The sequence below is a fragment of the Pholcus phalangioides genome, unplaced genomic scaffold, assembly GCF_987345545.1.
Source record: "Pholcus phalangioides strain wild (caught in Gottingen) unplaced genomic scaffold, Ppha-v1.0 ptg000003l_1, whole genome shotgun sequence".
NCBI classification, from domain to species: domain Eukaryota; kingdom Metazoa; phylum Arthropoda; class Arachnida; order Araneae; family Pholcidae; genus Pholcus; species Pholcus phalangioides.
This window is the reverse complement of record NW_028301596.1, coordinates 31,400,716-31,415,130: the sequence shown is the minus strand read 5'-3', so window position 1 is coordinate 31,415,130 and position 14,415 is coordinate 31,400,716. Positions and strand designations below refer to the sequence as shown.

The 14,415-nt window shown below is 37.1% G+C and overlaps 1 protein-coding gene across 2 annotated transcripts in view; it reads left to right on the top strand.

The window, feature by feature from the left end:
* Positions 1-14,415, top strand: part of LOC149088405 (zinc finger protein basonuclin-2-like) — a 175,131-nt gene that overhangs the window by 42,648 nt on the left and 118,068 nt on the right. The window contains exon 1 of one of the 2 annotated variants that reach the window (XM_089247494.1): positions 6,184-6,300. The exons of the other annotated variant lie outside the window; for it this stretch is intronic. Within the exon in view, the coding sequence (XP_089103620.1) occupies positions 6,208-6,300 (93 nt within the window). The 5' untranslated portion in view covers positions 6,184-6,207. Of the gene's footprint in view, positions 1-6,183; positions 6,301-14,415 lie in introns of those variants that run through there. 2 annotated transcript variants of the gene reach the window in all.

Genomic DNA, 14,415 nt, shown 5'->3' with positions numbered 1-14,415 from the left:
TGCGCCTGTCTGTGTCATTACGCGATCCCAGAAAGTAAACGTCGGAGAAAAGATCGAAATCGAAGAAAACGCGCGTAGTAGGTAAACATTCGGGGTTGAGGAAAAATAATAATCGTAATAACATTCGGGAAATCTTGACAAAATAAAAATCGTACCGGAGTATAAATGGCTATCGGAATAATATTTGTGCGGTTTTTTTTAGCATGATTATTTATCGTAAACCTGTATTGCATGGTGTAAGTGAGAGAACCGGAACTACGAGACTGTCATTGGCTATTCTCTTCAACCAGTTGCCATTTCTCTGAAATGAGTGGCGGCAATATGTGCATTATTTGTAAGCTTTATTATTTTCTATTATTTTATAACTCTCTACCTTGAGGTCATTCTTCTTATGAAAACATTTGTTTTTGCGTGTATAATGTAAATACTGGCTACCCTTATATGAAAGTATTTATTAGGTCATTCCGAATGTTTTTAGTAGCCTCGGGTTTAGGCTGTTGTTGTGTCTTAGTGTCTTCTTTATCGTAAATAAAATAAACATTATTTTTGTAGCGATACTTGGATCTTGAAAGTCTACTGAGGTGTCCAATTTAGATGTCATTATAATTGGAGTATTTTTAATATTTTCTACAAGACTGATGAAAATTTGCGTTTCAGACATTTTTTTAATGTCAAAAAATGCTTCATGTAAATTGGCAGTTTGATGATTTCACGAAGTTTAAAATCCGGCTGTTTAAATCTAAAAGATGAGGATTGGAATAGATGACCCGTTGCAATGGGTGACGATCTCTTGAAGATTAAAAACTGACCACTCAAGAGGGAAGAAAAATTGAAATGTTCTTAGTTTACATAAAAAATATATTTTTGCCAAAAAACAACTACATGTTATATGTCCCTATTATACAGTCGTGGCGCTACTTGTCTTGTACAATTTTTATATTTTTATTATGTTTTTTATGCCACTCACTAGCTAGGCATTATCTAGTGTGTTCTTGTATTGGAGTTCAGTCTGGCTCCAACTGTCGACCGAACATGTCGTAAAAATCTCTCTCTCTTCTATTAAATAACTAAAAAAAGAAATGAGTCATGACTGTATGTTTCCGAAATAAAACTCTAATTCTGACAATCCTACATCCTTTGATGATGAAGATACCTACAACCGAAAATATATCGCGGATAATAAGATCACTCAGATATTGGTATTTCACGAAACTCAATCATACCGAATCCTAAAGGTTCCAGTACGAGACCAATAATACTGGAAACTTCTGAGGCGAATAATATACGAAAACAGGGAGACTATGTAATAACACTGACACAGAACAAAGAAACGGCCAAATCTCTTGTTCTTCCTGAGAAGATCACGCCTATAGGTACGTCTAGCGACCGGACCGACTTTGTCCATGGTAGATAAACATTGTTTCCCGATCGAGTCGCGGCGGAGGTTGAATAAAGCTTTCCCCAAGCATTGAAAAAATTTGTATCCAAAACTTTGAGGTTTAATTCAGTAAATATCGACATCAAATAACTTTGCACAATAAAACTGATTGCGATAATGTACTAAAATTCTTCCGGGAAAAAAGCATCGAGATTCTTCCCTTTGCCTCGCTGATGAGCAGACTTTCAAAGGTCATGCTAAGGGAAATAGACCCGGAAATCAGCGCCGAACTGGAAAAAAATTGGATGCTCACTAATTAATTATCCATCAAATGACATCCAAAAACAAAAAACAACAGGGATAAAAAAAAAAAACTTTCACAACGGAAAATCAACCTTCCAAAAAATGATTTGTCGAAACAAATTCTTAAACTCTCAAATATCTGTCGTGTGATCATCAAAAAATCGAACTTTTTTTGGCCCAACCAAGTGACGCCTTTGAGATGTCACCGTTGAACGCATAAAATTTCTGTGTGATTGCACCTTTCCAAGAAGATGCATTAAATGTGTAAAATCCCATCCAAATCAACCATGTCCAAACGTCAAGGGTACTGATCCCACCTGTATCATGGGCGGAGATACGGGGGGGGGGGGCATGCCCCCTCCTCATCATAGGTGAAGTCGACTGATCTAATGCATATATGTATAGATGAATTGACATCATCATCATCGTGCCCCTCCAGCAATAATGACCGTGCCCCCCCCCCCAGACTTCCAAGTCTATCTTCGACTATGCCCTGTATGCGTAAATTGTGGGAAATTTTACCCAGCAAATCCCAAAAAATGTAGCTCCTATAATGACTGAAATCCCAAGTCTTAAATCCTGTAAGACCCACGGAATAGAACACGATACCAGAACAGGTATATATTAAATCTGGTAACAATTACTCAAAGACGACATACATTCCGAGGAATGTTCTGAAATAATTCCATGAACAGGGGGGGGGGGGGGATTTCCGAGTGAAGGTTCCAGTTAATAGTGAGAAAATTTCTAATTTCGCAATTACAGGTTTGATCAACTTGGGGAGCTCTCTTCACAGTTTTTTAAAAATGACAAAAAACAACTTGATGCCGACGCCCGAAGAAGTTGCTGAAAGATAAGTATACGAGCTTCAACCTCATGACCTCAGAAGTGAAGGGAAACTTCGAGAACTCTCGAGTGCAAGCTTCAAGCAATATCCTCAGTCCAGTTCTATTTGCCCTTTCCACCAACCTTCTGGGGAAAAGGAAAAAACTCGGGCAAACACATTGCTCAATTAACGACAAGCACTCCGGTCATCAGTATTGAGACATCCGACAGCACCAACCACCGTATGGCTCCAAATGCATCCAAGCATGAAGATGGTACGGTTCTCTCCGACTCTGATTCTCACTCGGTTACCAGCCATAACTCAACATATGAAATGTTCGAGTTCGCCGCTAGGTCGTGTTTCGAGGACATAATAAATATGAGCTCCAAAAAAGAACGACGAGTAATCATCGATAAGTTTCTACTCGAAGCTGGTGACGTTCTCGTTAAATAATGACAAAACACTAAAATTCAGGAGCTATCTCCAAACTCCTAATTTTCCTCCTGGAAAATTCTTTTAGTCTTCTTTCCTATTTTTTTAAATAACTTTTTTCCAAAAAAATTTCTACCATCTATAACATTCTCAGTTGCATGATCTAGACACCCTATCATCTCGCCCGAGTGGCGTGAAGGTAAGATCCTCGTCTACCACCGTGATAGTCACGGTCCCAGGTTCAAACCCGGGGAAGAATATAAATAGGGTGTTTTCTCTAAAGAGCTTGAGGCGACAACCGATAGATGGCTCCTTCATTTCCAACCCAACTCATTAATGACAGTAAATTGCAACATACCGTTATGGCCAGAGTTGGTAAAGAAAGCTACCATATCCTGCGCCCGCCGTGCCGTCCCGTACGATAAATCGGCCACGAATAATTTTATAAGCTAGGGGAATTGCAACTCGATGATTTCTTTTCTGACACCAACAGTGCTGAAAATTATAATTAGTGGTTTGACTAGAGTTTTAATCGGTGGTCACATTCCTCCTAAAGTTTTGTATTCTGAAATTTTAATTTAAAAAAAAAAATCTATAATTTTCATAAAATTATAGATTTTTCAAAAAATATTTTAAGTAATTAATTTCAGTAATAAATATTTTTCGAACATGTAAAATATTGATTCGGGCATCTACTATTTTAAGTTACAGGCCCGGTCGGGCACGTAAATTTTCTGAGATTTGTCCAGCCCTGGACGACACGATGTTTCTAAATTTCCTCCTAGATGCATGGCAACAATATTGTTTTTCTTCGAGGACACACAAAAAAACGAAGAGAAAAAAAAACGATTGATCACGATGATCAGGTAACGCATCTAATCACAAAAAACTGGATATAGTTTTTATTTTATTTTTTCTGTTCTTTTTAATCCGAAACTTATCGGATTTCTTTTTGTTTTATTTCGGAGGGTCGAGGTCAAACCAACGACTTGACGTACGAGACGAATTCTGGGTGCAAAACTCATGATAACACAAGAAGAAGATGATGACGAGGTCGATCGTGTGGCCGGGACTGTCCAAAGAATATTGTACCCAAAAATAAATTGCGATGAATAACTCCTCGGATAATAATTATCTGTCTTCGCGATCTTTCTTTCTCTATGCACAGCCTGGAGATCAATATCTCTCTCATGTATCCGACGACTCTCGACCGACGGTTGCCGAATTGTTCTGAAATTTCTTTTTAACTTTCCACAATGTGCGTGCCGCAATGACGTCATTACACATGTCATGCGATTTTTTTTCTATTCTTATTATGTAAGTTGAAAAGAAAATTTATATATATATATATATATATGTAATTTTTCCCCCCTTGCGGTTCGATTTGTCTCATTTTGATACGAAATCGTTTCTGCGAAATTTTGATAATCACTTTGATTATCATCAGCATGTTGTAGGCCAGGGGTGCACAACCTTTTTAGTCCGCGGGCCAGATATGCGTCAATTCTGCCGCTCGCGAGCCGAAAACTTGTATATAGTGCACGACCATATTACCCGTATTTTACGGGACATTCCCTTAACGTTGGTCGTTCCAACTTTTTTGCATAAAATGCCCAATTTTTTCTCTTATTTTCAATTTGGCGAAATTAAATTTTTGAGATCAAGAAATTAAAATTTGTTCTATGACATATAAATTAACTTCTGAAAATTTCACATGCCTCTTCTTGTCTGAAATAGACAACTTCACTTGCATTTGGCAGTTTTTTTCGCGATAACTTATAATAAACCGCATGGATTGCGATTTCCCGTATTTTTTGAAAGAAATATGGTCAGCCGTGGCATTGTGTTACGGCAGCCTATTAGGCATCGTATCGTATTGATACTTTTCTACCGGAACAACTTTCATTTGTCAAATTGAGCCTTTTGTTGGGCCGGAAGCTGCGCAACCCTGTTGTAGTCAACTTCGACATTCTAGATCCTGGAACACCATATCATTTATTAATAATTTTCGTAGAACCCCATTCGATGTCTCGGGAAACCCTAATGTTCAGTTTCTAGGCTTGAGATATTCCATACTTTTTGGTAATTTTAGTTTGACTTTTTTTTAATTGCATCCAAAACTTCTAATTAGTTGCGCCAGCTCAAGTCCTTTCTTTTCGCAATCATTCTCTAATTTCAAGACATGCTTTATGAAACCATGCCTTTTGTACAGAATTTTTGAGATTTTTTACTTTCATTGAAAATGTAAGCGTCCTCTATATGCTTGAGAGAAAACAAAAATAAACGAATTAAAAAAAATGTACTGAAGACAGCTTAGTTAGAGACTTCGATACCCCAAGTCAAGGTCTTAACTGACAACTTATTTGCCATAATTTTCAAATGTTTTATCTAATAAAAGTAATATGTATATGGTTAATTCATGTTTGCAGTTGTCGTGTGAGTCAAAATAGTCTATTAAGCGGCGAAACTTTTTTTGAAATTATTGCATCCAAAGCGCGGGACTTTAACATTGTCTCTGTGGGAGATATTTTGGTTCCAGAGGATTTTATTCGTTCAAGCGTGTTATCCGTTCATCCGTTACCCGATTTAGCGGGTCGACCGTGTATGATCACAGGGCATATTAGCCACGGGTGCTAAAGGTATGACAATTTCGGTCAGCTGATTATGTATAGCATTAATAGAGGCATGCATGGAATTGATGAGAACGACGTGATGGAATTGTAGAAGTGGCTAGGGACGATCAATATGTCTCTGGTGGACCAACTTATGCATTGATACGGAGGAAGAGAGAGAGAGAGAGGACATGGTCGCGCCCGTCTGAGAGGAAGATAGAGATATTTATTTGGCTCGATCTCATTAGGGTCCGCTGTCCGATAAGTTCGCAGTCGGTTCAAGGTCGTGAGAATCCGATAGAGTGTAAAATACTAATAACATTATGAAGAGTATATACAGTATCAAGGAGAGCAGCAACTCGTCAATCGTCGAGATGCCCAAAGCGGCAGGACAGAAAACCGCTGATCCTTGGCGTTTCTGTTGCTGCTGCTTCTGCCCGATTCCCGATGGCGGTGTCAACAAGTCGCGGGGTCATCCGTGTCAAAAAGAAAAAAAAAAAATTTTTTTTTCTTGACTTGTTTTCCTTTCTCAGCTCTTCAAGTCTCTTAATACCATAGGTCAGCTTTTGCGTAACTACTGTGAACATCACCAACCTCCTTCACTTCTCTTTCTCTCTTCCCTCCCTCACACTATCTCTGTCCGATGATCGGCCATCATGCCGGTTCCAGCCGATCCTTCCGATCGCATCGTGGCACCAGAGCTTGTTGTTGTCCTTCCAGCGGTCACCACCACCATGTTCCCGAATTCGGTGAGTTTTTTTTTTTTTTTTTTTTTCTGTGTTGGTTCTTATCAAAATTTTCCAGACGGGCGTTGAAAAACGTTCCTTCCACGAACGACCCAACGGTCAATTATCTCACATAGCGCTAGAATGGATATTGCTGTTATTTCTTTGGAGAACTCCCCGGATTATTATATAGATTATTTTCTTCCAAATTTATCAATTTCTTTAGAACAGGAAATAGAATTTCTTTCCAAAATTACACGCATTTAAATGTCACTTAGAGAATATTTTGAACAAACGTGTTGGACACACATTGGTGAGAAATAAAGTTCTTATACATCCTTTAACTTAGAAAAAATAATTCCCACTTAAGTATTATATGTGTCATTTATTTACCAGGGTTCATAAATGCCGGGTGTTTCTGGAAAAGTGTTCAGAAAGAAATAGAACGAAAATTATACGATTCATTCTAAGATTTTTAGGTTATAAATTGAAAAATCACCAGTGAGAGAGGAAATCTCGCCGTGATGAATGATTTCGCTTTCATGAAATGGTAATTTGGGAAAAGTGAATACAAAAAATGAATTTTTATATCGCCCCCTTCCCCAATCGAAAAGTGTCAATTGGAATTCTCTCTTCATTGTACTGAAAACAAAATCACTTAATCAACATTCCGTTACGTATTCGTCGAGATATCCATAGCTGAAATTTTTTTATTTTCGTCACTTTTTACTTGCTAAAATAACTAGATTTTGGACGAAACGTGGACATTCGACAGTATAGTAGCAAAATTATATAATTTCTGTTCTTTTGGGGAATTCTTCGTGCAACATCTTTCGTATTATGTTTTAATAGGCATTAAAATACTGATTTTAATATCTTAATGAGGTCTCACAAAAATCTATCCCTATTACTTTTACCTAATTTTTTGTTTACATTTGATAAGTCAAACAAAAAAGTTTCAGAATTCAAATGTTCAAAGAGACATTCAAATTTAAAGTCACTGATTTTTGCAATCACCAGCCTTATATTTCGGAGATAAACATTTTCACTTTGAGGGACTATCTAAGAGATAAAGTAAAATTAAAATCATTTTGGTCGTACTACGATCATTTTCTGCATGCGAGGGCTAATTAGACCGGGACCTACAATTTATTGCCGATTCCGAACGGCAGGTTTATTTTTATCCTCATCGAGAGGTTGGTGCGCTAACAATTTTTTTCTGTGCTCATGTCGCAATTTCTGTTGTCGGGAAAGTTTCTGACAAGGACGAACCGGGTACCGAACTCGTGACACCTATAAACATCCTTTGTTACTTTAAGCGAGTATCTTAGCGCCCTGAGCTACCGCGCCCAAGTAAAAGTAAGATCCCGTTTTTTTTTAGATTTTTCTAAAAATATTTATTAACTCGTGAATTAAATACAATTCATTGTTTTCCGGGATCGACTCGCATCCGCCGGAGCGGACGGTCTCGCCCAGTTTCAAGGTTATAATTCAAGTTTCACGATCGTGAAACATCCAAATAAGAGTCGAACATGAATAGATACAGTTATTAACGAAGAACACTCTCTCTCTTCTGAGATATCCCTTTAATGGTTTATTGAGCGATATATTGGCGGATGTTTCGCTCAGAAATATGGAACTTCTTCCATACTACAGGGTTCCCATCAAATTCTAATTGATCATTTGATAATTTCCCTGACTTTTCCTAGCCAAAAATCGTACAAATTTCCCTGACCAAAACTCCTAAAGATGGAGAAAAAAAAATCAAAATTTTGACCTTCTAAATTTTTTTTCGAAGTTTTACCAAATATTTTCATATTTCCTTGACTTTTGTCAAATATTCTACATTTTCTCTGACCTTTACTAAATATTTTTCATTTCTCCGACTTTCCAGGTCGCTGGAAACCCTGCATTAAATGCAGTATAAAAAGGTCTAGAAAAAAGCGTCATAGGTCAATAATTAAAAAAAAAATTTTTAATAAAATTATTCATTCATACAATATATTAAAATGAATTATGTGTCTATGTTATTGAACACCTTTTGTTATTGGAAGTTGTTTCTACGACGAACGTTTCAAACATTAAAATGCTTAGGAAGACTTGAATCCTGTATAGATAGATATATCGGAAAATTTTTTAATTTTTCGATATTAATTTGCTTCAGATCTCATACACCATGCACCATACTTTTAGCTAAGTAATTTGAAGCTACACTGTTACAGGTTTCTATGAGAATATCTACGTTACTCTTCGATTCGTTCGTGATTGGATACCAAGACCACTCTCGAACGTGAAAAAAAGGGTGTGAAGATGCCTTTCCAAATAGATTATCATTTTGTAATTCTTCACCCATCATCAGGTTGTCGATCGTAAGTGGAATGGAGGAATGATAGAGAAATAGGGAATAGATGGGGCACCTGCTTTGTCTCTCTCAGCCCTGACGTGTCAAATGAGCCAAATGACAAATCGGTTTGACAAGTCCCGATTCCACCTAGTCAACTTAACAACGCCTTGTTGACACAGGTTGAAGACTGGAGGCGCCGCCGAAGTTTCATCATCGACTTACAAGTTATCATTATCACTCTGATCTTGTCTTTACCTTATTCTCGGATATTTTTTCATCGGAAAGAGAAGAGTAAGAAGTCCCAAAGAGCATACGAATTATTTTGGTACATTAGTACGCATTACGCATTCAAACAACCTGATACCTTTACCTGATTTGAATTTTAAGTTCCGATCGTTAAGCAATGGCATTGATTATGCTACCAGTAGCCACTCACTCATTGTGCTAATTGTACTAAATCTACCAGATTGGTAGAGTTCTGCGGAAGCCTGATTGGGGGGAAACCCAAAGACTAGATTAATTCATTTTTTGTCCGAAAGAAACTGTTAATTAGCTTTCTTGGTCTCCAAAATAATGTTTTCTTCTTAATATATAATGACATATTTTGTGTTTTCTAACTGGAATCACGATTTTATCAATCGATTTATCAATGCTAGGAATGTTCGTGTCGAGGTCTTTCTCAGACATTAAAAATAATATATTTTTAAAGGAAAATATCGTGAATATAACGATTAGAAACTCTTCAATTATCGGTTAATTTCCGAGAGAGAGACCGATTGTTTATTTTATGTCCTTTCTATATACTTTTCTTTGACCTTGGACTATTCAGTGAGTTTTTCTTGGTCCGTTTCCGCGTAATTGACTTCTAATTTGCGTCCCACTCGTCCTCTAAAGAAAAACTTGAATAATTGATAATTTCACTTCTTTCTATAACATTTAGGAAAATTTCGATATAATTGAAAATTTTAAAGTTATGAATAAAGTTTTATTTAGCGACTTTTTTGGAACTGAAAAATTCAGTTTTCTTGGTCGATTTTTGGGAAAACTTCAACCTAAAATGACTCATTTAAAACTTGACATGATTTGGTGAACATTAACATGCAATTTTATAGCATAAAAAAAAATCAGCAGTATTAAAAATATTCAAATTTCTTGTTTGTCATTTAGTTTTACTCAGTCATTAAATCTTGGCGAAAACCACTTGTGTGTGTGTCTCTGTGAAAACCCTATACAAATTAATCTCATGCAGCTACGTATTATAGAGCTTCTTGACACCCTAGGCTGCCTCATCCGTCATATTTGAGCAGACGTGTGACGACAAAATTATCGCTATAACCAATTGCTGCTCCCTATCCTGTTCTTTTTTCAACGATTAGACGTAATTTGGGGTGACAAATCAGGTTTTTGTCCAAATATGGGGGACGATGATTCCGCTCACATATTTATAGGTGGGCCATGAGTCGAGCATGTACCATATATTACAATGTTATAACTACGGACCGGAGGTAATCGAAGAAAATTTGTGAAGAAATAATAGTACATAAGAACGTACATAAGTGGGTGAAATAATTTGCGGACAGACAAAAATTACATAGAAATATTGTAATTTGTGGTTTTGCAAAAAATTAATGGGAAAAATAGTTGGAATGAATGGAACAAAAAAAAGTAACTTAATAGGTCCGCATAATTTTCTGCAGAAAAATAAATAAATGGGAAAAATAATTTGCAGACCCGCTAACGACTAAGAAAAATGAAATCTAATATCTGTAATATTCTCCTCTCTCCACGGTATAATATTTAAATGAAATCTAATATTATGTAGCGGCTGATATGAATTGGGACAAATATCTGCGAACTGTGGTCCACGGACCAGCGGTCGAACAACACTGATCTATTGAATTCCTTTTACGAGAAGAAAAATATTTCTTATTTTAATTGATTTTAGATTTTTTTATCGCTGAAACGAAGTCCCGCGTTGAATTCCAAAGAAGAGTGAATTACCGACAAAGAAAATTATCTTCCCCCTCCCCCCAGTTACCCATCAGTAAATATTGAATATCACCGTACAAAACGAGTAGGACTCAGTAAAGACTCTCAAGATAAAAAAAAAACACAACATTGCATTATTACACATGTAACAAGCTGGAAAGAAAAAAAAAGGCTGTTGTAACCGAACAAAACAAGGGAAAATTGATGTCAGTGAACACGAAGAGGAACAAAAAATAGGTCCACATTTGTCGGTCCCTGCTATTATAACAGGGGATATTTATAATCATGCCACATGTATTATAACTATTAACACTGTAAATGGGCATCTTTTTCTCTTCCCCTCGAGTATATATATATACAGTAATAAGATCAGGAAGAAAAGAAACCAATTCTTGGTGATGCTCGATTTTCTCTTATTTTGTATAATTATATCTTATTGTTGAAGGGCAGGGAGGTGAGGTAGAAAAATCCGATCGAGGAAAAAGAGATGCTCTCCAATAAGGAAAACGCGGGGGCAACTTTAATTCACACAATATATAGAGCTCACCATCACTCTCCTCTCCTTGGATCGACCCACCAACCATCTTGAGTCGACCGATTGTTTCTTGGACGATGGTGCTCTCTTGCTCGTTTTTTATACGCATTATTATTATTATTTCTCTCTCTTGCGTATGTCGAAGTCGTGATAGCCCAAGGCTGGGATCGTGCGCAAGATGTCATGTTGCCCGAAAGGAGATGGCTACGGTGATTTTTTATCCTCTTGGACAAAAGATGGTGATAACGTAACTATAGCGGATGCCCTCGGGGTCTCGATCGGCTTTCTCTCCACAATCACTCTCTCTCTCTCTCTCTCTCTCTCTCTCTCTCAACTTATAATATCGCAGATGACCCGCTTATGTTTAGTAGAGAGTCCTTGAAAATTTATAATCTTATCACATACCATCATTCTCTTAGTGTGTGTGTATTGCTTACTTGATTTGACCTTCTCTCTATCCATATCCATGGACGAAACGAATCGGAATATGCCGATTTTCGTTTATCCGCATATTTCCTCCGCCCCCCCCCCCCATCCGTGATGTGCAATGAAATTATTAAGGATAAAAATGATTATGAGCAATATTTCCATGAATATGTATAAGATTTTTCAGTCCTTGAGAAAGACACTCACTATCCAAGTCATAATGAATATCCATTTTCATAAATATATATCCAATAGCCGTTCGTTATAATTAGAAGCGACGACGCAATGGTCCATCGATTATTGGAAATGGTGCCTACCGTGGTTTATTTAATGAAATTTTTACACCTGTGAGCAATTCAAGAGTTTTTCAGAATTTATACATCTAGTAAATAAATGTCGACTTTCGATCTGGCTACCATGTTAGAAATCTTGTGAACATGCGAATAACTTATAGTGGATCGCGTTGATAACATTTTTGAAAAAAAACTCATAACAACGTTGTAAGCGGGAAGACACCTTAAATGGAAATTTCAATGAATACAGTCGTCCCCACTTAATCAGATAACGGATAAACGTATACCCCGCTAAAAACGGATAAAATCCTCCGGCAACAAAGTTTTCATAGAGAATTTCAAAGAGTTTTCAAAATTTCCATAGAGACAATGTTAAAGTTCTCCACTTAATATGATATTAAAAAAAAAAAAGAATACTTTTTAAATAAAATGAATGTTATATCATTTCAACGACTCTTCCCCGCTTAATCGAATGTTACGCTTCACGCGTCAACTGTTAATACACATCACCCACTATATACATAATGTTTATTATTGAATGAAACATTTGGAATTAATGGAAGATATGTTACACTAGGTTGATATGAATGCAGTTGAGAGTAGGTACTGGCCTCCGGGTATTCAAATTTTTTATACGGAAAAATAGTTAGAATTTTTGTCGATAGAGGACGCTGCATGAAAGTGAATCGCATAATTTTTCGCCTATAAACCTTTCTTTAATCTCTTCTGTGTACGAATATAACCGCATACAAAAAACACCTATTCCTTCGATTTTTATGAATTTTCAAACGATTTACGACTTTATGGACACCCTGTATACATACTAATTACACTCCATGTTTTTGGCTTCGTCTGAGGCAAGTTGCAAATTGTCGAGCGATATGCCATCTTTACCAGCCTTTATTGTTATACTAATAATGCATGTGCGTCCATGATAATTCCGAGCAATTACCTAACTTCCAGCTTTCCTTGGTTTTAAATAGGTCCCTACACCACGCATACCTATGGACATTTTGGCAAGATCGACAATTGTAGTCAATGCTGTACCCCACCCAGGGCTGTACCTAGGATTTTTGCCGCCCGGGGCAAACACGGTTCAGCCGCCCCTTTAACTTTAAAATTCGATAATTCTATAGCGGTGTTCTTTGTCTCACCTAAAACTTCCACCTTCTAAATTTTTCCACCCGGGGCAGTTGATGCCCCCCGCCCTGAAAAACTCCCATCCTATCAGAGATTAAACTGACCTGGACAAGAAAAATGTCAACCCGCTTTACTTTTTATATTAGCAATGTATAAATATGTTATCTTACGAAATTCTACAAACGCGGCGCGTATTTGTTTTCTTACATATTACGTACTAGAATTCATTGCTTGTTGTCGACGATCCGGACAGCCAAAGAATTGGGACCTTGACATGTCCGAGCGAGTATGACGACCCAATCATAGGCTTGTGTCACGGACAGGCTTGGAAACTATTGTGTAGGTTTCTAACCAGTCACGAAGTCTTTCGCTCTTCGAAAGTTTCTTCGGTCCATCCATGTTGAAAAAAAAAAAAAAATAAGAGAAGTATACACACATCTATAGGGAGAGAAAGGGCCTATAATTAATTTTGGGGCGTCGTACCTCACGATTCCGAAGCCATCGTACGTGTGGGTTTTTTTTTTCGAAGGGAAATAAATACTGAAACCGTCCTATTGATGAGTCCATCGTGTTAGAACATCTGTCCTGAAACAGGATTCAATTTTTTTTTTTTGCTTCGGCTTCTTACAGACACCACCCATGCTTATAGTCCTTAAGTTGTTAGTTACGATATATAAGGAGTCCGCCCCTCGTGAGATTGTTTACACGGCAAAGCTCCTGTGCTAAGACCGAAAAAAACATTATTCTTACAATTTAAATAGAATTATACGGAGGCAATTTTCTTTTTATAGTCTAACCATTTTTATTGCTACTGTAATAAGAATATTCCGCTTTTAATAGCCTTTCATTTTTTAATCTCTAATCGAAGTCTTTCACAAACGTTCTAGTTTTAATGACGGGAATATTCTGCTGATATGATTATAATAGCCTGATATTTTTTTATTCAGGAAAAAAATAATGTAATAATACGGGTATTCCTGTTATTAACGTCACCCGTTCACCAATCGACCGTTTTATAATCAATGTCTTGTCAATGTATGTTGCATACGGCCTCTTATTTCACAAATTTATTTCACACAAATCCACACGCCAACTGCTCTGGATTCGCCTTATGTTGGGCCTGTTTTGCATTGTTCTAGAAAATTTGTTGTTTCTTAGTCACAATATCGTGGTGAGTGAACTTCTCACACTTCGATATTCTGGTATGGTCCAAAAAAAAGGAAATATCGTGGACCCATCACCTCGAATGCGTTGAAGTTTCTTCGATCCTGAACTCCATATCCGCGATGCTCTGGGGCATCCTATTCCGCATACGTTCCGAATCAAGCTTACTCAAGCATATTTGTCTCTGTCACCTCGTGATAGAGACGAATGGCGCATATTTGTTGCTGATATTCTCGCAAGTGTGAAAT